This window comes from Dama dama, chromosome 12, assembly GCF_033118175.1.
Source record: "Dama dama isolate Ldn47 chromosome 12, ASM3311817v1, whole genome shotgun sequence".
NCBI classification, from domain to species: Eukaryota; Metazoa; Chordata; class Mammalia; order Artiodactyla; family Cervidae; genus Dama; species Dama dama.
This window is the reverse complement of record NC_083692.1, coordinates 65090102-65113408: the sequence shown is the minus strand read 5'-3', so window position 1 is coordinate 65113408 and position 23307 is coordinate 65090102. Positions and strand designations below refer to the sequence as shown.

The 23307-nt window shown below is 39.9% G+C and overlaps 1 protein-coding gene across 1 annotated transcript in view; it reads left to right on the top strand.

Annotated features, from left to right (window-relative positions):
* Window positions 1-23307, top strand: part of NUSAP1 (nucleolar and spindle associated protein 1) — a 28696-nt gene that overhangs the window by 768 nt on the left and 4621 nt on the right. The window contains exons 2-9 of the mRNA XM_061157522.1: window positions 4778-4846; window positions 5796-5990; window positions 7309-7468; window positions 11100-11201; window positions 12046-12155; window positions 15629-15810; window positions 16953-17110; window positions 19918-20034. Coding sequence (XP_061013505.1) covers window positions 4778-4846; window positions 5796-5990; window positions 7309-7468; window positions 11100-11201; window positions 12046-12155; window positions 15629-15810; window positions 16953-17110; window positions 19918-20034 — 1093 coding nt within the window. The remainder of the gene's footprint in view (window positions 1-4777; window positions 4847-5795; window positions 5991-7308; window positions 7469-11099; window positions 11202-12045; window positions 12156-15628; window positions 15811-16952; window positions 17111-19917; window positions 20035-23307) is intronic.

Below are 23307 nucleotides of genomic sequence, written 5' to 3'. Positions count from 1 at the left end.
TTGGATGTATATATTGTTCTGTATATTTAGTGGAGTTTTCCCACATAATATTGAAGTATACTCTGGAGATTTATTCTGCAAGCTGTAGTATTTAAACTGAGTGAATGTTTAGATCGGTCCTCACAGATATTTTAAGTGGTTAAATTAATTAAAATAATCAGTACCCAGGTACCAGTTGGGGCTAAAGGATAAAGAACTATCTCTGGAGATGTTTTTGAGCTATAGTATTAATAATGGCTTCCCAATACTTCATGAACAAAGTCTTAATTCCTTAGTTTAAGTCCCTTAATTTTTTTTGCAGTCTGGCTGGAATCTTTTATCCAAGGCAGCAGCATCCAGACTGCTGCGTGAACACTTGGCACCTTTGTCCATCTTTCTGCCTTTGCTAATTCTGATCCTTTGGCCTCAGATCCCTTTCTCTCTCCTTTATCTGCATGAATAATTTCCAATTACTCTTCACAGTCCAACTGAAATGTCATCACTGACCTGGCACCTTTTCTTTTCGCCTCCTCTTCCTTCCCTTGGCCACAGGTCCACCGCCTCAGTAATCCCAGGGACCCTCCACACCTTTAAGGCAGTGTAATTTCAAGTACTTTTTCTGAACTCTTGCAGGCTTCCACCATGCACTGTAGTTATTTGTATCGCTATGTTCTCTTCTCTACTGAATGTTAAGTGCCTTGAACAGAGATCTCATCTGTCCACCTTGGAAGTCTTTATAGCACTAAGTGCAGTACGTTTTCTTTGGGATATGTTGGATTGTTATTCAGAACTACGATTTACAATCACTTCTTGGCAGTGCTAGAGTAATGCACCAGAGAGTAGTTCTTTTGACAAGAGTTATTATGGAGGTTTCCTACTTGAGTTTGGAGCTCTGGCTAACATTAAGGCCCCATAACTTTTTGGATCTCTGAAGAGCTATTGCAAGTTCGAAAGTGGGGACTCAGGTTCAATTTTTCACTTTTTCTGAAAGTCTCACCTATGTTTTTCTCATAACCAAATGCAGCCAGTTTCTCCTTTTAAAATCTAACTTCCACACAGTCAACAGTGTTCTTTTTATAAATTTATTTTATTCAAGTAGAGTTGATTTACAATGTTGTGTTAATTTCTGCTCTACAGCAAAGTGACTCAGTTGTACGTATATATATATATTTTTTCTTCATTATAGTTTACCACAGGATATTGAATATGCTTTCCTGTGCTATACAGTACCACCCTGTTGTATATACATTCTGTGTGTAATAGTGAGATACTACTTTTAATAGTAAGGGAAGAAGGTACAGTTACTAAGATTTATTGTACAGCCACTGGTCCTTTTCTCACTATTACAAGCTTAGATTATAAAGACTTCTGCTCTTTCCACTTTATTGCAGCTCCCTTCCTTCTCCTGGCAAAACTCCACAACTGGTTAAACCCAGCTATACGCTTAATCCTTACTTGTACTAACCAGCTGACCCTCGCTGGAGAAGATCATCTAACTTTGTTCAGTGTGCTTAATTTAAATGTGACCATGAATTTAACTTATGATTTATTTGATTCTCCTACATGTCTTTGGTAGTCATTAATTTTCCCATTATTAAGGGTAATTATTTCCAATCTTCTTATCTCAAATTGGCTCCCTTCCAACACTTGATGACTTCTCCTCTTAGGTCATGGAAAAACAGATGCAGTCAAGCTGAGAATTACCTCATCTTTCCATCCCCAGACCCACCTGTTATATGTTATAGTAAAAGGCTGTGCCTAAGGGAAGCCTGGCCGTTTGTGCTAGAGATCCCATTGCCCTCTCTGGGGCTACAACTCCTGCAATTATTCCTCTCTGCTACATCAGTTTCTCTTAGTCTGCTGGCTCATTTCCATAATGTGCACAATCACATTTTATGTTAATTTTTATTTATTTTTACTTTTGTCTGTGCTGGGGTCTTCATTGCTGCTCAACAACTTTCTCTAGTTGTGAGCAGGGGCTACTCTCTAGTGGCAATGCGTGAACTTCCCATTGCAGTGGCTTCTCATTGTGGAGCATGAGCTCTAGGGCACACAGGCTTCAGTAGTTGAAGCACAGAGACTCAGCAGTTGTGGCTTGCAGCTGCTAGAGCACCTGCCTCTGCCACAGGCACCTCATTTCATCATTGTTTCATGTTTGAGGTGTTCTCAGCATTTTTTTTTTTTTAATTTCTTTTTTTATTAGCTCTATCAGAATCTTCATTGTGTCATGTGGGATCTTCCGTTACTGCACATGGACTCTCTAGTTGTGGCCTGAAGGCTCAGTAATTGCCCTGTGGCATGTGGGATCTCAGTTCCTGGACAAGGGATTGAACCTGAGTCCCCTGCATTGCAAGGCAGATTCTTAACCAGTGGACCACCAGGGAAGTCCTTTCACAGCATTTTAAGGTGTTCTAGAAATCTGTGCAGCATACAGATTTAACAATACTTTAAAATTTGCTAAGAGGGTAGTTTTGTTTTTTTTTTTTCCTGCAGAACCACACGACATGAGGATCTTACTTCCCTGACCAGGAATTGAACCTGTGCCCCTTGCAGTGTAGTGTGGAATCTTAACCACTGGACTGCCAGGGAAGTCCCAAGAGAATAGATCTTATGTTAAATGCTCTTACCTCCAAAAAAACCAAAACCCACAGAATCCAAACAGAACAGTAGGAAACCTGGAGATGATAATGGTATGGTAGTGAAGATGAGTTCACAAGTGGTAAAGAACCCATCTGCCAATGCAGGAGATGTAAGAGATGCGGGTTTGAACCCTGGCTTGGGAAGATCTGGAGGAGGGCATGGCAGCCCACTCTAATATTCTTGCCTGGAGAATCCCATGGACAGAGGAACCTGGCTGGCTATAGGCCATGGGTCACAAAGAGTTGGACACGACCGAGCAACTTATCACACAAACATATCAATTTGTATACATTAAATATCAACAATATCAGTCATACCTCAGTAAAGTGATTGAGGGGAAAATAAGTCAGAAGAACCAAGAGTGCCTAATTCTGTCCTACCAATTTACCCACTTCTCAAGAGAGTTTCAAGAAACAACAACAAATAGAAAAGAGTATGTTCGTTTATTACTACTAGCTGACATGGTGCTTGATACCTTGATGCAGAGCCTTCGGGTAAAACTCACAGCCTAAGCACAGCCTATCCTGTGCCCAGAAGCTCAAACTAAACTGGGATATCTGCCTTTCTTGCCTGGTTGTTGTTATTGTTCAGTTGTTAAGTCGTGTCTGACTCTTTGTGAACCCCTGGACTGTAGCCTGCCAGATCCTCTGTCCATGGGATTTCCCAGGCAAGAATACTGGAGTGGACTGCCATTTCCTTCTCCGGGGATCTTCTCAGCCCCGGGATCGAATGTCTCCTGCATCTCATCCACTGAGCCACCAGGGAAACCCATTCTTGCCTGGACACGTGGCCAGTTGTAAACGGTACAAGCAGAGAACAGAGACTGGTAGCTGGGCCCCCCTTGAGAAGGAAATCTGCATGGCTGGTAGAAAGAGGGAGCCCAGCCATGTGCTTGAGCTTCTAAAGCACAGGAAAACATAACCCATCAGATTGGTATTCCTCTTTCAGGAAAGACCTGGAAGAAAGGTTCCCTTGGTGGAAGGAGGAACTAGAAGTTCCCTTTCCCCAGAGACCTGTAACCATCCTCCTAAGACTCTGTATTTGGAGTTCTCCATCTTTGGGTCTGAGCTTGCCAGGTGGTGCTGGTGGCTCAGACTGTAAAGAAGCTGCCTGTAATGGAGAAGACCTGGATTGGATCCCTGAAGTCAGGAATGTCCCCTGGAGAAGGGAATGGTTACCCATTCCACTATTCTTGCCTGCAGAATTCCATGAACAGAGGAACCCTGGCGGGCTGCAGTCCATGCGGTCACAAAGAGACACGACTGAGCGACTAACACATGCACACATTTTAGGGACTGCCCACATACTTCCCCCCACTACCACCACACACACATGTGCTTCACCAGGTACCCAAGCCAGAAACCTGGGTGTAATAAAATTGCCCTTTTCCTCAGCCCCCACATTCACATTGATTTTACGTACTAGGAAGGTTATTAATTCATCCATGTAGCCTCAGCCCTGTTCTAACTCAGGCCACAGTTGTCTTCTGGTTTCCTACAACAGCCTCCTTGCAGGTTCCCTGTCTTTCATCCTGCCCTCATCAAATGTATCATGCACATTGTACAGACAGAGTCATCATCCCCAAAAATACAGAACCAACTGCCCTGCAACAAACTCTGTAGACTGCCTTTAAAGGTCATCCTCTTAAAGAGTCTTACAAGGCCTGGTAGGATCAGGCCCACTTTCCCAATAGTCTTCTCTCACCAGCCCATCTAAACAGCTCCCTGCTCAGCCCACAGTGAACTTTAGTTCTTCAAACTGCACTCATTCTTGCCTTCCCATGCAATTCCCTACTTCCCACTCTCCTATTTGTTCTTCTGCCTCTGCATCTAGTGACCTCATGCCTTTATCTTAGAACTGGAATGTACGTTTACCTACTGAAGTCAACCCTAGTGCAGCACCTTCCTGTGTTCTCACACGACATCTAAGCTTCCTTATGCTGGCATTTACCCCACTGCACTGTAATTGCCACTTTCCTCTCTGACTTCCGCATTGTGCTATGAAATCTGTGGGGACAGGAACCAAGTCTATCTTGGTCATCCTACTCCAGCCTGTCTAGAGGACATTTTGATGAATACAAGAACAGGAGATGTTCAATGAATCTTTCTTGCTTATTTGATTTTTGACTCTACTGATAAGGTCTTTCACTTTTCTGCAGGCAGACAAGCTCTTAAGGGCCTTGAAAGCTCACCTTAAAAATGAAGCAAGAAAAGAAAATGAAAATCAGGTAAGTAACATTTTCATCACCTATTAAATAGCAAAACAATCAGTTAATGAGTGAGAAACACAGTTGGTGATGACTTAAGACATGGTATTTGTTACCAAAGTAGTTGTAAATCCTTTTATTATTCTTATAAATGGCAGAACTGCCTCTGTAGTCTGTTAAGCAAGATCTTTCAAATAAATACAAAGGTTAATTACTAGTTGCTAAATGTATGCCAAATTGTATGAATGGGGAGGGAACTGGATTTGAAGTCAGAAAAACCAAGTAGGAGCTCTGTCTTTTGTGTGTATGTAACCTTGGAAAACTCATATTATTGATTCTTCGTTTCCTGTTCTTTGAAATGGAAATAACATCTTCTCTGCTGAATTTAGTGTTACGAGAATCAAATGCAGTGGAGACTATGAGAGTGACCTGTGGTAGTCTATGAACCACTGCTGCTGAGAGTGATTGTCATGGCTGCTGCAGACCCACACCAAAGATTTTTGGCAAGGCTTGACACCTAAGGGGGTCAATGATATTAGACGTTGTTGTTATTAGTTATAGCATACATTAATTCGTGCACTTTTAATAATTTGTGGGCATTCCCTTGTGGTCCAGTGTTTGGGACTTGGCACTTTCACTGCCATGGGCCTGGGTTCGATCCCTGGGTGGGGAACTGAGATCCTGCAAGCCAAGCAGTGCGGCCAAAAAACTAGTAATAATAATTTGCTTGTTTACATACACTAATATACCTTTGAATGCTTTGCTAGCCTAGTTTTTTAGCTTGGGTTAAGTGTGATTATTTCTTTTTGAATACTTTGTAATTCTTGACTGTGCCTATAATTTCATGCTGGAGAGTTTTAAAATTATCTCTTGCATATGTGATATGTTTTTTATTCAGTTTAAATTCTGATTCTTCCTGAGCATTGTAACTGTATACATGGGACATGGCAGATTAATGTCTTTTTTCCAGGATGAAATTCAGACTTCTGCATTCTCTTGTGATGAGACTGAAATACAGACCAGCAGCCAGGAACACACTGAGAGGGAGCCGGATGACCATGTCACCAAAACCAGAGGAAGGCGTAAGACTGTCCACAGGAGCCCTGACTCACAGGCAAATGGAAATGTGCAAACTGAAAAGAAGCTACCACCTGTGCCCAATCTGGTATATTATTAGGGAGCTTTCTCTTATTCGCTTATGAGATCAGCTGATGGTAAACACTGCTCTGAGCCCAGACCCAAGTCTGGCTTTATCATCACACCTCAGGGACTGGCACTCAGGAAGTTCTTATTAAGTACTAAGCACAGGGACTTCTCTGGTGGTCCAATGGCTAGGACTCCATGCTTTCACTGCCCAGGGCCCAGGTTCAATCCCTGGTTGGGGAACTAAGATCCCACTAGCTGTGGGGTGCAGCCAAAATAGAAGTATTAAGTTCAAATTAAATGTTTGTTAAATAAATAGGAATATTCATTAAGTGTTTACTTAAGTAAGGTGTATAGTAAATAAGAGGGAAAGAGATACCAGTATCAAATACAATTTTTTTTTTCCTCCTTCCTAACTTGTCCTGGGCCTGGTGATCAGCTTGGTCTTTGAGCAGTGTCCTCACGAGATTCCAGGCACTTTCCCCACCGGCTTTGAGAGGATTCTGGTTCTATTATCCTTTCATTCAAATGTAACTTTTACAAGATGGTCCTAACTTTTGTGTTCTAGCTTTGTGTAAGACCTTACTTGTTGGCCTGTCCAGGTCTTTCACTGTTAGTTTCTCCTCCCTCGGAGAGCTTCCTCTGCCATGTATGCCTTCCAGTTGTCCCTAGTCTCTCCTGTGCCCAAATGCACATGCTCACAACACGTGGTGAGGCAAAGAACCTGATCTGCCATTCAAAAAAAGCTTAATCTCTTCATTTTCTTCCTTTAACTCCTTTTCCCCCTCAATTTGGTACCTATCTTTGGAAGACAGTGATTACTTTTTTCTTTCCTTTTTTTAATGTCTGACTATAATGGCGTTTTTAATGATATAATTTTTTTTGATATTTTTTTTGGATGATATTTTTTTTAATGATATAATTTTTTTCTTTTGGCTGTGCTGGATCTTTGTTGTGACTTGCAGGCTCTTCAGTTGCAGTTCACTGTCTTAGTTTCCCTGCAGCATATGGGATCTTCGTTCCCCCACCAGGGATCGAACCCATGTCCCCTGGACTGGAAGGGGGATTCTTAACCACTGGACTAACAGAGAAGTCCCTAATGATATTTTTTTTTAATTGAGGTATAATTGACACATAACACACTATCAGTTTTGGGTGTTCAGTGTAATGATTCAATATTTGGGGTGATCATTTCACAGTATATACAGTGTCTAGTTAACATTCATCTCCTCACATGGTTAGATTTTTCTTGTGATGAGACCTTTTCAGATTTACTCATGGCAGTTTTCAAATGTGATTACTTGTCATTTAAATCATTTATTTCTTTCTAAAATTTGTAGCAGAATCATTCAGAGATAAAAATATGTGGCCCTACTGAATCCCAGAATCAAGAAAAGCATGAAAGCCAGGTTCTCAGAACTGCTGTAGAAATTACTTCTCCACCGAAAGAGAATCAAGGAGATGGGAATGCAGTGTCCTCGGGAAAACGTGGACTAGATGGTATGCAAGTCATTTTTAAAAAATCTAAAATTGCTAGGGTGACTGTGCTTTAGTTCACTAGGACTGCCATAACAAAGTGCCACAAACTGGGCAACTTAGAAATTTATTCTGTCACAGTTCTGGAGGCTAGAGTCTAAAATTAAGGTGTCAGTAGGGCCATTCTCTTCCACACTGGGGAGAATCCTTCCTGGCAGCTTTGTACCTCTGGTGATGGTTATAGCCCTTGGCTTGCAGCTAAATCTCTGCCTCTTCGTCATGTGGTATTCTCTCTGTGTGTCGTTTTCTTTTTATTTTCTTAAAAGGACACCAGTTATATTGGCTTGTGTGTGTCTGTGCACTCAGTCATGTCCGACTCTTTGCAATCCCATGGACTGTAGCCCACCAGGCTCCTCTGTCCATGGGATTCTCCAGGCAAGAATATTGGAGCAGGTTGCCATTTCCTTCTCCAGGGGATCTTCCTGACCTAGGGATCGAACCCTGCGTCTCTTGCATCTCCTGCATTGGCAGGCAGATTCTTTACCACTGCACCACTTGGGAAGCCCAGGTCTATCCCAGTGACCTCAGCTTAAGTTGATTACATCTACAAAGACCCTTTGCAAATAAGGTCATTTCACAGTTACTAGAGATTAAGACTTCAGCATATCTCTTTTGGGAAAACCTTTCCACCCAATATACCATTATATAGAATTTCCGAGGGTTTTGCAGTGAGAGCAAAAGTTAGAACCAAGTATAGCAGGCCATCAGGTCACCTTTAACAACTGGTAGAAACCAGAGTAAAAGTGATAGCTGGAAAGTTTCAGGCAGTTAATCTCTAGGCGGGATGAGGGGAGCCCACATTCTGCCGATTAGCTCCTTCTGGCCTGCTCCAGAGACAGGTTCAAAGGCGTGTTAGCTCCCTCAAGTAGGACAATTAAAAGGGATCTTCATGGTCTACCTTCCCAGCAGTGTGAGTGTTTTATTATGATAAATGTATATTTTACTTAGTCTGTAACCTAAAAACTTCTCTAAACTTTCTCAACTAAATGTTTGTTTCAGTAAAGCCAGAAGACACCCCTGGCAGTTCAGTGATTAGGACTCCTTGATTCCACTGAGTGGGGCGTGGGTTCTATCCCTGGTCAGGGAATTAAGATCCCGCATGGTTCATGGTGTGGCCACCAAAAAAAAAAAAAAAAAAGGCCAGAAATCTTCAGTTCCCTTTTACCTACTAGGACTTGGTGCTTTCTGATTTCATCCCTCAGGAAGCCTGCCAGTTGCAGCAGTGTCTCAGTGTTTGCTTCATCCCAGCAGTCTGTCTGGGACCTGATGTTTGCCTGAGGGGACTGAGAGAGAAATGATCCACTCATGTCCACCAGGCAGTCTAATGTAGAATTTCTAATGCTGAGCCTTCCCATCTTCCTCAGCATTTTGAATGTGTTACTAAATTTAGAAAATTAAAGGAGTAGAGGTTCTGATTCAGTAGGTCTGAGGTGAGCTTGAAATTCTGCAGATTTAATAAGCATCCCCAGGTAGTTCTGATGCATATGCCTCATAAACCCACTTTGAAATCTTGAGATGAGGGGAATGTAAAGAAATATGACGGAGTCAGAGGTGGGTATAGAATTACAAATGTCTGGTATTCCACCAATCATGTTGTCGAGAAGACTTACCTCTAGGACCCAGTTTTGAAGGCATGGGAAAAATGAGGGTAGATCCAGTAAGTCAGGTTTGCCCACTGAAGTGCAGGCTGTTTAAAGGAGAAAAGTCGGATCATGTAGTTTCTGGTGAGAGGAATTTTTTAAATTTTATTTAGACATAATTCTAGACATGAAGTTGTAAGAACAGTAACGAGTTCCTATATATCTTTCACCTAGATTTCTCAAATATTAATATTTTGCCACATTTGCTTTATTCTTCTACTTATATACATATATACATACTTATATGTGTTATATACATTTTTTCATAAACTGCTTGAGAGTAAGTTTCAGATATGTGCCTTTTTACCCCTAAATATTTCTGTGTGTTTCTTAAAATATAAGGACATTTTCTCACAAATGTACAGAGTGCAGTTCATATTCCACATGATAGTTAACCTCTAACAAACAACCACTTGTCAAGGTTTGGTATAGTATCAAAGAAGAATATCCACAGTTATCTTAAAAGGCCATTAAATAGTCTTCACTTTCAACCACATAGCTGTATATGGCAAAATTTGTTTTCATATATTACTTCAGCCAGAACAATATATCACAACATAGTGTATGCAGAAGCAGATGAGAGAATCCAGCTGCCTTTTATTATTAAAGAAATTGTAAAAGAAAAGAGAAAATAACCACTCAATTCATTTTTTTTATTTAGAAACTTTAGTCATTTTTAATTATGTTAAGGTATAGTTGGGTCTATTTTTAGTGAATCAAATATCTTTAAATGTCTTAGTTTTAAGTCTAGTATGGTACATATTGATACATGAACAAAAATTCTTTGGGGTCCTTAATTTTTGAGAGTACAGAGGGATCCTGAGGCTAGAAAGTATGAAACTTGATAACTAACCTTATTTAGACAGACCTTATTTAGATTTCATCCCAGCAATGTCCCTTAAAACAAAGGCAGACTCATCCTTGGCATTTCGTTGCCATGCCTCTTTAAACTACTTTAATTTGGAACAGTTCTTCAGCCTTCCTTTGTCTCCCAGTGCGTTGATGTTTTTAAAATACAGACAGTTTCTTGGGTCCTCTGACTTAGTTTGTCTGATGTTGTTGATGATAGAATCAGATCATGCCCTATTGGCAGGAATCCCACCAACTAGGACATAGTGTCCTTCATAGCCAGCACCCCAGAGGGCTCAGGTATTGGTTTGTCCTATGACTAGTCTTGTTAACATGCATCACTTGGTTATGGAGGTGTCTGCTAGGTTGTTCCTTTGTTGTAGTTATTATATTTTCATTTATAATCATGCTGTGAAGAGTGGCTCTGATTCTTTACATATCCTATTTCATGGCCAAAGTCCAAGCAAAAGCCACTGCAGCCCCTCCAGCTCTATCTATTCATTCTTTTGTCTTGTTTTTTAGATGCATTGGGAAACGTTAAGGATGTAAGACTTCATAAGTAGCATTTCTTGAAAAGTCACTTACACAGTATTTAGTAGATTGCCTCAAGCTAAAAATGATGTTAGAATGTGGAAGACAAGTAGAGGGAAATAGCAACAGTTATACACATCATGATCTTAACTAGATTTAAAGAACAAAAGCAAAACAAGCATAGAAGTAAAGGACCTGAGAAAATATGCCAGAATGATAATAGTGTTTCTTAGGCTGGTGGGATTATGTGATTTTTATTGTTCTCGTTAAAACAACTAGACATGTTCATAGCAAAAGTTCTGGGAAAGTGTTTTTAAATTTCTGATAGGCTTATAAAGCTATACAGGAAGCACAAAATTTCTGTCTGCTAATTGTGGTGATGTTATAACTCTTTGTGTTCCTTACATACTGTTTCTCCCACAACCTTGGCAGAGATTAGCACATGAAAATGCTTCATGTTAACTTACATTTTTTAAAATTGAAGTATAATTGCTTTACAGTGTTAGTTTCTGTTACATTTCTTCATGGGAATAATTTTTAGAAATCTTTCATTAATTCTGTATCTTTGGATTCAGATAATGAAGAGCCAAGGGTACCTTCAAAAAGAAAGAAGTCTCTCTACACAGATGGGTTTTCCAAACCTGGAAAAAACAAAAAAACTGCAAGCACTACTCCAAGTAAGTTACTCTGTTGCCTGGCATATAGAATGTTGATTGTGGGTATATTTAGAATACTTAAAATGCTGCTCAGCATGTATTAGAAATTCTATTACTTATTATGCTTAGTGAGAATATAATTAATTAGAATAGCACAGAGCAGAGGTAAACTATTGCCCATCTTGGCCTGTCTTACAGCCCTTGAGCTAAGAATGTCTTTTACAGTTGTAAAGCATTGTATAAAAGAAGGAACATAACTCAGAGACCACATTGTGTGTGGCTGTCAAGCATAAAATATTTATTGTCTGCCCCTTTACAGACAAAATTTGCCAACCCTTGGCATAGAACTTTCTTAGCATTGTGCTTAGTCACTCAGTCATGTCCGACTCTTTTCAACCCCATGGACTGTAGCCCACCAGGCTCCTCTGTCCCTGGGGTTCTCCAGACAAGAATACTGGAGTGGGTTGCCATTCCCTCTCTTCTTAGCATTATAAATTCCCTTCTCTTCTTAGCATTCCCTTCTCTTCTTAGCATTATAAAATGTCAAATTTAAGTAAAGGCCATTAATTAATTGGTGAGGTGGAGGACAAATCTGTTAATCTTTTCTTATCCTCTGGACTAAACCAAGATGTCGGCAGTGAAATGGAGAGATTGTCAGTGTTTGATAGTTTATAAGATGAATATGCTTTTCTCCTGAGTTTCCAAAAACTAAATGTTTTGAAATTAAAATTTTAGCAAAAATGATGTTTGAAGTTGAATATTAGGAATACTGAGATGAGAATAAATGTTAACAGAAAAACATAAGGAAGGTGAATAAATGGATTTTGTCTTGTTATTAATTTTCACATTTGGGAAAATACTCTAGACTTTAAGAAGCTTCACGAGGCTCGTTTTAAGGAAATGGAGTCCATTGATCAATATGTTGAGAGAAAAAAGAAATATTTTGAAGAGCATAATTCATTTAATGAACTGAAGGTATGCTGATAAAATTATGTTCTTAGTGGTACTGTTTGATTTTAATGTTGATACTGTGTATTACATAGCATGGTAAATACAACTAGCTTTCTATTATTCTATTACTGGAATAGATTTGAGTTTAATGTATCTTTATTATTTTAAATTTGTTTTTGAGAATTTTCAAAACCCTCCAGATAAAGCAGTGAATCTTCACTATAAAAAAGAGTTAAAAAGAAAGAAAAAACATTAAGAAAATATAACTTCTTAAAATTTTTAAAATAGAAAAATATTTCAAGTAAACAGTTTAAAAAAAAAAAAAAAAAACTAAAGAAAGGAAGAATTCCAAAATAGCAATAAGTTACTCTGTTTTCCACAATCAGACATTGTGCCTATCACTTTTGATGGGGAAAAACTGATTGATGGCTGAAACCACCTTCTTTTCCTGTCTGTAACTCAAAGGGAAAAAGGGTGACTAACAGTGGCTAGCTTGAAGGCTTACTGTCATAACTGAGCTCCCTGGACTGGGGGCCCTCAGACCAGCTAGTGCTGGACTTGAACTCCTTTGAGTAAGAGAAGGTGAAGTCAACCCTGAGGTTGAGTTAGCAGAAGAGTAGTGAGTTAATAACATCATAGGAAGTTGATGTTACTGTCTTACATGGTATCTGTTGTTAAAGGGGTGCCTCACATTTGGATGGGAAACATTTTTTAATTTAATAATACATAATAACCTGCCTATTTCTCAAAGAATTTGAGCCAGTTTGTGGTATTACAGCACAAAACAGTATAAAGCTGTTTTTAAAAGGGCAGAAAATGAGCATTGTTAGCAGGTACAGTGTCTGCTATATCAATTATTGAGTTGAGTTTTAAGCTTTCTGATACCCATGGCAGTGGGGAAATGCACTGGATAATAAGCTCTAGATAATTAAAAAAACAAACAAAAAAATACATGTGGTTCTTAGAGACTTAATCTTGGATAATAAATGTTCACTTGAACAGTGTTTATAAAACCACTGTTACCACAGTTGAAGACAGTGTTATCAACCTTCTAGCAAGCAGCAGCATCCCCAAGTCAAGGCATTAAACATCTCTATTCCTTCATACTGATCTAACAACATGGGTGGACAATCCAGAGAAGAGATACTCAGTATGTCCATAAGAAGACTTTTAAATTTTAACAAGGGCTAAGTATCACAGCATTCATTACTGAATACTGGGACAAGAGGCCCATCCTGGGAGTGAGGGAGAAGGGGAGTGGCCTGCTGATGCTTTACAGAAAGTAGATAGCTTCTTTCTCTGCACAGGCATGAGCTAGCTGCAAATACGCCTAGAAAGAGAGCCACTCATTTTCCTTACCTTGAAGCTGAGTCTACTTATATTAAAAGTCAAGCTTTCTGTACACATGATATGGATGAATTAATTTTCTAGGTAAAAGTTAAGGGCAGAACAACTGCTTTAACCTTAAACTTGAGTGTAGCCTTGAAGATGTATTGAATAAACAAGTAGCTTATCTTGTTACTTAGCTGACAGTCCCATCTGAATGAGTTTAGTTCTACAAATCCCACCCCAGTGTCACTATTTAATCAGGAATTAGCTGATGAGATGGGCTATTTGGTATGATCTATTTGGAGACTAAATAAAAAACAATGATAGTGATTTCACCATAGCTAATGTGGTTTTCTTAACAGTTGATATGTTTGGGGGTTGGTCCTTTGGAGAGTGATGGACAGTAAGAAGTGAGCAGAGGTCTAGAGAGAATCATCTTGGCTGTGACCAATGACTGTCTCCATGATTAGTTGCCTGATGGCTCCTCTATAATGGGATCCCAAACTTTGTGCCCCAAGATGCTTGTTTACTTTGCTAACAGTGAGAATGATCAAATTTTTAATCTTTGAGAATATATGAAAAAAAAAAAAAACCAATTGAATTTGCATTTCTCTGATCTTCAGATGTTACATGTTCATGTTACAAATCTTTGTATGATATAATTGGCAGGTTTTCTGTGAATTTGCTTTTTCTTAATTTTTGCCAATTTATGAGCCACTTATCTATATGAATGACAAATATTATATATTATGTGTCCTAAATACTTTCCCACAGTAACTTTTAACTGTATTAATGGTATCTTACCTTGTGGAAGGTTTTATTGTTTTACTAAACTTTACAACTTTTCCTTTTAAAACTGAGGGTTTTGTGTTGCCCTTCCTGTCCCAAGATCATAAAAATATGCTTTTATTTTTACTGCTTTTATTATTTTCCCTATGTTAATCTTTAATCCACATTTGTACTTTCATGTATGTTATGATTGAGCTCCTCGCTTCATTAGAACAGGATTTTTTTTGCTAAAAGAAAGGGAGAAATTTATTAGATACATTGCAAACAAAATAGAGCTACTACAGTCAGCATAATATTCTACCTGAAAAGCCAGAAAGATTGGTACTCAGTGTGAGTAGAATCACTTAAACATTTTAAGTTGCTCAGGCAAAGATGCAGAGTTAATGGTTCTGGCACGAAGTGAATTGTGAGGAGACAGTATAGAAAGTGGGAATTTTAGGAGAAAGAAGAAAACATAAATGGTGTGATTACATATAACAGTATACTTAATATACATCTAACCTGAGTTCTTAGCTTATGGTAAAGATACATATTTACTAAATATTTTATTTTTAAATTCGTCTCACAACATGAATCTCTTCTGCTTGTATGTTGAAATGAGAACTTAATGTAATTCTCTGCTTCCTTGTATTATTTCATAGGCTATAATCAGAATGTTTCTTTTGGCTCTACATTGTCAATTCCAGTAGTCCTATTTCTGTTGTCAGTTAGTGAAGTTAGATTTCTTCTGCCTGCAGCAGAACTAAGACTAATGATAGTAAAACATTCCATCACTCTTTGTGCTCTGACTGTATCTAAAAAAGATTACATAAGTGAAACCCTTCCCTGCTGTTTCATAGAGAGCATTCCCCTTCCTCTCTTCTTTTTCTTTAGGTTTTTTAAAAAGAACTTTAAAAAGCTATTGGGGAAGAAAAAAAAGCTATTGGGGATCTAGGGTTGGGTTGGGGAGTAATTACTTGTAAATTTCATAAGCTTTTTACACAGTAGGTTCTTCTTTGAGTTTATATTTAATAAAGTGCATATCATGCTGTCAAAGAAACCATCTTTCCAAGAGAACCATTTATCCCCCGTCTCTGGTCATGTGGGGGACTGTTTAGCCACCTGCTCTCTCTAATGAGAAAATACCTGGGGACGTGGGAGCTGCGAAGGGCTTTCTGTAATACAGCACAACTAGAAGTTTCTGTTAAATCAGAGCCATTTTAGCAGCACAGCCCAGCCTGCCAGGCAGATAGGATGGGGTGAGGTAGTAGACAAGGAAGGATGATAGGGTTAAAAGTGAGGATGAAATGGGATAAATGGGGCACTCTCCTGCACTTTGCCCAGGAGACAATACTGTCTAAGAGGCCAGGCTTTAATGTGCTGCATTTCGGGTTCTCCAGAGGCAGCCTGTCACTAAGGGAGTGCCGGCAACTCCAGTTCCTGCCCGAGGAAGACTCTCCGTGGCTTGTACCCCTAGCAGCCAGCAGCGCTCGCAAGGCCGGCCCCACCCAGGCCGGAGCGCCTTGTGTGTGAAGGGGTCAGCCAAGCACTCTGCTCTTTCGGCAGCTAAGATGAATGTCAGGTAAAGAAGAGCTCCAAACTGGAATCCAGGGTGAGGTCTCTAGGGCTTTATTGCTTTTAATACATTTCAGCTGGACTACATCAAATGTTTTAGAGTGGATGAAAAAGGAGAAAGGATTGGAATAGAAAGATCAGCAAACATTTAAGTTAATCTTTTTTTCCTTTATATTTGTGTTTTCTTGTTTTATCCAACTTTCCTAACACTTCATTCATAAGATAGAAAAGATAATATGGATATTTTACTTTATTAATTTAATGTATGTCTGCAAAGATGTCTATAGAAATTTTTCCATTGACTTAAAGTTGAAGCTGAAAATGTCTCAGAACTGACTCATCCTACAGTGTGAACGTTGTAGCCCAGTGGGTAGTGCAGTCGCATAGCCGTCTCATGCCCTGTTAATCCCTGTTTTCTTTGCTTGTGCCTTTCCTGGCGTGAAGGTAGCCCCTAACTGTGACTGTCCCCACAGAGGAAGATTTCAGGCTCCTTTTTTCTTTATTAAGGGCATTGCTACATTTAATAGAAGTGGTGCGTGGTGATACTTCCCCAACATGTGCAATATCAGACATAGTTTTCAAAAGCTGAAAAATGCCCTTGAGTTTGGAATTCTATTTATTGAGTTAGCTTGGAATATGAGGTACTTATACTTGGCAGTTCTGATTGTATTTATTAATATTTAAGAATATTAAGAACATGGTCAGGGGCTAGTCCTTGCTTCCTGCAGGGTACAGAACAGCGTGGACATGGTAGCAGAACCATTCCTACACATCTATTTTCTTAATTCTGTTGTAGAGTCTTAGTGGTCTCCCAATCCCTCTGACTTGCCCTCATCAGGAGAAGAAAGGGAGCTTCTTCAAGTACACCTGAAACTTGAGCCCCTTAGGTGTCTCCTTTGAATTCTGCTTTATGCTGTCATTGGCCAAGGCAGGGAGAGTAGAGAGTACAAGACCATATTTTACAAGTAACAGAACTTGATAAATGATTTGCTATAGCATCATTGTTTAAAAACATTCACATTCTGTGAAAGACGTTCATGTGTATAGCAAGTTATATTGAGGCCCTTTCAGTGCCTGGTGATGGGTAGGTGGTGGTGTTTATAAGCTCAGCCCAAGTACTCATGTCTTATTCTCCACGGTCCTTTTTAGGTTTTCAGCTGCTACTAAAGATAATGAGCATAAGCGCTCACTGACCAAGACTCCGGCCAGAAAGTCTCCACATGTGACCATGTCTGGGAATACCCCAAAAGGCCAGGCTCTGCTTGGGACACACAAGTTAAAGACCACAAGGGGTGAATCTGTTGCTGGTAAAGAGACAAACCCCCCTCCCCACACTTCTGCTGCATTTTTAAGCCATGTAACATCCTAATAGGATTATTTCCTTAAAGCCTTTCCATATCTATAGAATCAAAAGCAGAAATTTCTCTAAAGCATTTATACTTGTGAGGGAAATTCCAGAGACACAGACAAAAACCTGATATCTCTGCCCAAGGTCTCCATCCTGTCCAAGACAAGCCCCAAGACGGTGACCCTCCCTGGAGAACATTTGGCCCCTCCTCAGAGATTAGGAGGAGGATCACAGCACTCATTATAGCCTCTGAGTGGTTCTGCCAGACCCTGAAACTAACAGGACCCAGAGTTTATGGAATAAATGCCATGCTATTGACTGGTAGCAGGGTGTATAAGCCAGAATGAACCATATAGACAATCTTCTACACCCTGTCTACTTAATCATCACCTACAAAGACCAGGTGGTATTCAAAAGAACACTGCAATAGCAGTGTGAGGGTTTAAGACAGTATCACCAACAGGTTAAGGCCTGTATTAGAACCGAGTGTATCAAAATTCCCTTGAGAGTTCTGCTGAATGTCAGGCAAGAGGAGCCTTGGTTCCCTGAGACCAGAGTAATCCAGCAGGAGTTCATACTAGAGGAGAATATTGTTGTCATTGGTAATAATCAGTGGGGAGACTGGATTTTTTCATGCCTTTCACACCTAAATTAAAGATCAAATAGTGAAACTGATAACTATATTTCAAGAGAGAGTGCAGAGGTAGGAACAGAAAATGTATGATTCTTCCTCTATATGACCTCTCTTATTCCCATTTACCCTTAATCTTTTCTATACCAGCAAGCAAACATTCCATATAACATTCTAAATCATCCTGTAAAAGGGGAAGAAAGTTTGGGCAGAAAGCAGGGCTAAAAAAATGAAGAATAAACTTCCTTAAGATAGGACTCTTGTTATTTTACATGGGACATGAGCCACTGAGCAGCAGCCACCTGCCTAATACTGAGCAAGGACCCACAAATGCCCACAGATAAGGACATGAGGAAGAATCTACCTCTATGCCATATCCTGAGTTTTCTCCTCTAGGTTACTCAGGAGTGTGTCCAGCTGGGATGGGATAGTTTTCTTTCCCTAGTTATCAAATATGAATTTTATGTAGATGAAATCAAACTGATTTGTTTCTAATGATTTGCTTCATTCACTCTGTATGTTTCAAGAGCCATATTGATAAATGAGCTAAAGTTCATTCATTTTCACTGTGTTTTTCAATGGTATGGATATATTTCAACTTACCCATTTTACTCTCATGGACCCATGGGTATTTCTGACTTTTATCTTTTTAATATTTATTTACTTATTTATTTTTGGCTGTGTTGGGTCTTAATTGTAGCACGTGGGCTCTCTAGTTGTGGCACATGGGCTCCAGAGCACGTGGTCCGTAGCCGTGGCAGACAGTAGATGCGGTGAGCTGGCTTAGGTGCCCTGCAGCATGTGGCATCTCAGTTTCCCGACCAGGGATCAAGCCTGTGTCCCCCATGAGCAATTTTTATTATTTTACACAGTGTAACTATGACCATTATGGAACACATCTCCTATCCATGCATAAGAGTTTCTCAAAACTAGGACTGGGGGGCTGCTGGACGGTAAGGTATGCAGACACTTACATTACTGGTTGAATTGTACCCGTGTGTCCTCTCATCAGCAGTGTGTGACCGCCCCGCTGTTCCCCTCCTTACCAACACTTGATAGCAACACAATGGAATGGCTTCAGCACAGGGGCTTTGTGCTTTTCTGTGTTATTTCACTGCGTGTTCCTAGATCCTGGTTACTTGTTCACATATTCAGGCAAGTACCAACATTTGACAATGGCCTGAATGCAACCTGTGAGGGGAAAGGATTATAAAATGTGTCAGATATATGCTACCCAACTGTAGCAAAAATGTGGCTTACCAAATTATACCATTCTGGCATATTTTTAACTTTATATTACAAAAATTCACATTCTTCACATTCACTTTCTGTAACAGCCTTCATTAGTGAAAACCAGAGCCATGGATCTTTTCATCTCTATGTGATTATATTCCTTGCAGGCTTTATCTCTGTCTGTGTTCATGAAAATGTCACTATTAATAATATATAATCTTTTTAAAGGGTAGGGAATTCCCTGGTGGCCCAATGGTTGGGATGCCAAACTTCCACTGCAGAGAATGCAGGTTCTATCCTTGGTTAGGGAACTAAGATCCAGCATGCTATGCAGTGCTGCCAAAAAAAGGGGGTAAATAATATCAGGGAAACAGCTTATAAATTTACCCAGTTAATTTTTTTTATTTGAAAAATAGTTGATTCACAGTGTTATGTTATTTTCAGGTATACAGCAAAGTGAATCAGTTATACATATAAACGTATAATCTTTTTCAGATTTCTTTCCCTTATAGGTTATTACAAAATACTGAATATACTTCCCTGTGCTATATAGTAGGACCTTTTTTAGGTTATCTATTTTATATGTAGTAGCATGTTTATGTTAATCCCAAAGTCCTGATTTATCCTTCCCACCCAATTAATTCTTAAAACAGAATTCTAAACTCCTGTTGATCCTAGGAAATGTCACAATATTTAGACTCTGGGGAGCTGCTGACAGGGAGACAAATCTCAGGGGTTAGTTCTCAGTAACTCTTTTCTCCCCGTTTCTCCTTTTTAACCCAACTTCTGTTTCAGTCTGTTCATATTAAATTCTATTTAAGACTGAGCAGTGATACTTTAATAAAATAAAAACTTTAGCAGGTCTTTTATTCTAATTAAACCCTTGGATTTTGTTATTTTAGTTATTACCCCGTTCAAGTTGACAACTGAGGCAGCGCAGACTCCAAGCTCCCATAAAAAACCAGTGTTCGATCTCAAAGCAAGTTTGTCTCGTCCTCTCAACTATGAGCCACACAAAGGTATGTGGGAATGTTTTCAGGTACAAGAGTTAAGATTAAACAGTTATGCATCTGAAGATGTGAAAAATCCTAGTGACTCAGTGGAAGCCATACTTGACCTAGAATTCCTGCCTCTGCCCTGTGTCCACGTGACCCATAAATTAAAAACTGTCCATTGAACAAATACTAAATAATTCACTTATATTTTTCTTAACCAAAGACAGTTTCTAATCAGTGTTGCTAAAAAGCATTAATAAAACTTCAGCCAAAATCAAGAAACTTGAATACTTCTATGGGTACGTGAATGTTTTCTTTATAGTTTTGAAAGGATCCCAGGCTGAGAACCACTGGTCAAACCACCTGGGACATTTATTGGCCAGATGTCTCTCTTGGGCATATATTAAAGTATCTTCACATCCACTTAAAACATCAGCAATTAATGTAATCTATATGTCAGTGCTTCTGGAATTATTTTAAAACAAACTTCCTATAAAAATCATGTTTATATAAGTGTTTAAAAAAAAATCATGTTTATATAAGTGTTTAAATTACTAATTTTTTTTTAATTACTAATCTTAATGCAACAAATATAATAAAAACTAAGTCTTATTTAGAGGTGAGTCAAACTGAACCATGATTTAAAAAAACTTCTCTCACTGTACTTTTCCTTCCCAAGTTTTCCCATCTGTGGCAATGGCACTTCTCTACCAAGTGTCAGGGCAGACATCTGGGTGTGATCTTTGGCTGTCCACTCTTCTTGACGTCATATGCAGGCCTTTCAATTCCATCTTTGAAACTGATCTGTAATTTGACCACTTTTCACCCCTTTATGGCTACTGCCTTTGATCCTAGTCACATCATCCTGTTGAATTTCTAGAATAGCCTCTTGGCCCCACTACAACCTTAAAAATGAATCAGAGCACATCAGTGCCTTGCTCTGAACCTACTAAGGTTTCCCATCTCTCTTCCACCCTCATTTCGTTGTCTCCTCCCTTCTCTGACTCTGTGCCAATCACACTGGTGTTTTGGCTCCTCAGACACACTCATCTCATTCCCTCTTTTAGGTCTTTGAATTTGTTATCCCTCTGCTCCACCAAGAACACTATTCCCATTGATCTTTTGCACAGCTTGCTCCCTTTTTTAATGGGGCATCCACTTGACTGTCACCAATCTAGGAAGGTCTTCTCTGTCCACCCCCTGCCAGCCACCACACACACACACACACACACACACACACACACTCTCTCTCTCACTCTCTCTCTCTCTCTCTACTCCTTCAGTGCAGTTCTGTCCACCCCCTGCCAGCCACCACACACACACACACACACACACACACACACACACACACACACACACACACTCTCTCTCTCTCTCTCTCTCTCTCTCTCTCTCTCTCTCTCTCTCTCTCTCTCTCTTACCCCTTCAGTGCAGTTCTGTCCACCCCCTGCCAGCCACCACACACACACACACACACACACACACTCTCTCTCTCTCTCTCTCTTTACTCCTTCAGTGCAGTTCTGTCCACCCCCTGCCAGCCACCACACACACACACACACACACACACACACACACACTCTCTCTCTCTCTCTCTCTCTCTTTTACTCCTTCAGTGCAGTTCTGTCCACCCCCTGCCAGCCACCACACACACACACACACACACTCTCTCTCTCTCTCTCTCTCTCTCTCTCTCTCTCTCTTTACTCCTTCAGTGCAGTTCAATCACTCAGTCATGTCTGACTCTATGACGCCATGGATGCAGCACACCAGGCTTCCCTGTCCATCAACAACTCCTGGAGCTTGCTCAAACTCATGTCCATCAAGTAGGTGATGCCATCCAACCATCTCATCCTTTGTCATCCCCTTCTCCTCCTGCCTTCAATCTTTCCCAGTTTCAGGGTCTTTTCTAGTGAGTCAGTTCTTCACATCAGGTGGCCAAAGTATTGGAGCTTCAGCTTCAATTCTTCCAATGAATATTCAGGACTGATTTCCTTTAGGATGGACTGGCTGGATCTCCTTGCAGTCCAAGGGACTCTCAAGAGTCTTCTCCAACACAGTAGTTCAAAAGCATCAGTTCTTCAGTGCTCAGCTTTCTTTATAGTCTAACTCTAATACCCATACACGACTATTGGAAAAATCATAGCTTTGACTAGATGGACCTTTGTCAGCAAAGTAATGTCTCTGCTTTTTAATATTGCTAAATAGGTCATAGCTTTTCTTCCAAGGAGCAAACATCTTTTAATTTCATGGCTGCAGTCACCATCTGCAGTGATTTTGGAGCCCAAGAAAATGAAGTCTGTCACTGTTTCCATTGTTAACTCATCTATTTGCCATGAAGTGATGGGACCAGATGCCATGATCTTAGTTTTCTGAATGTTGAGTTTTAAGCCAGCTTCTTCACTCTCCTCTTTCACTTTCATCAAGAGACTCTTTAGTTCCTCTTCACTTTCTGCCATGAGGGTGATGTCATCTGCATGTCTGAGGTTATTGATGTTTCTCCTGGTAATCTTTGATTCCAGCTTGTGCTTCATCCAGCCCAGCATATCACATGATGTACTCTGCATATAAGTTAAATAAGCAGGGTGACAATATACAGACTTGACATACTCCTTTCCCAATTTGGAACCACTCTGTTTTTCCATGTCTGGTTCTAACTATTGCTTCTTGACCTGCATACAGATTTCTTGGGAGGCAGGTAAGGTGGTCTAGTGTTCCCATCTCTTGAAGAATTTTCCAGTTTGTTGTGATCTACACAGTCAAAGGCGTAATCAATAAAGCAGAAGTAAATGGTTTTCTGGAATTTTCCAATGGGTGTTGGCAATTTGATCTCTGGTTCCTCTGCCTTTTCTAAATCTAGCTTGAACATCTGGAAGTTCATGGTTCATGTACTGTTGAAGCCTGGCTTGGAGAATTTTGAGCATTATTTTGCTAGCGTGTGAGACGAGTGCAATTGTGTGGTAGTTTGAACATTCTTTGGCATTGCCCTTCTTTGGGATTTGAATGAAAACTGACCCTTTCCAGTCCTGTGGCCACTGCTGAGTTATCCAAATTAGCTGGCATATTGATTGCAGCACTTTCACAGCATCATCTTTTAGGATTTGAAATAGCTCAACTGGAATTCCATCACTTCCACTAGCTTTGTTCATGGTGATGCTTCCTAAGGCCCACTTGACTTCACATTCCAGGATGTCTGGCTCTAGGTGAGTGATCACACCATTGTGATCATCTGGGTTGTGAAGATCTTCTTTGTATAGTTCTTCTGTGTATTCTTGCCACCTCTTCTTAATATTTCTG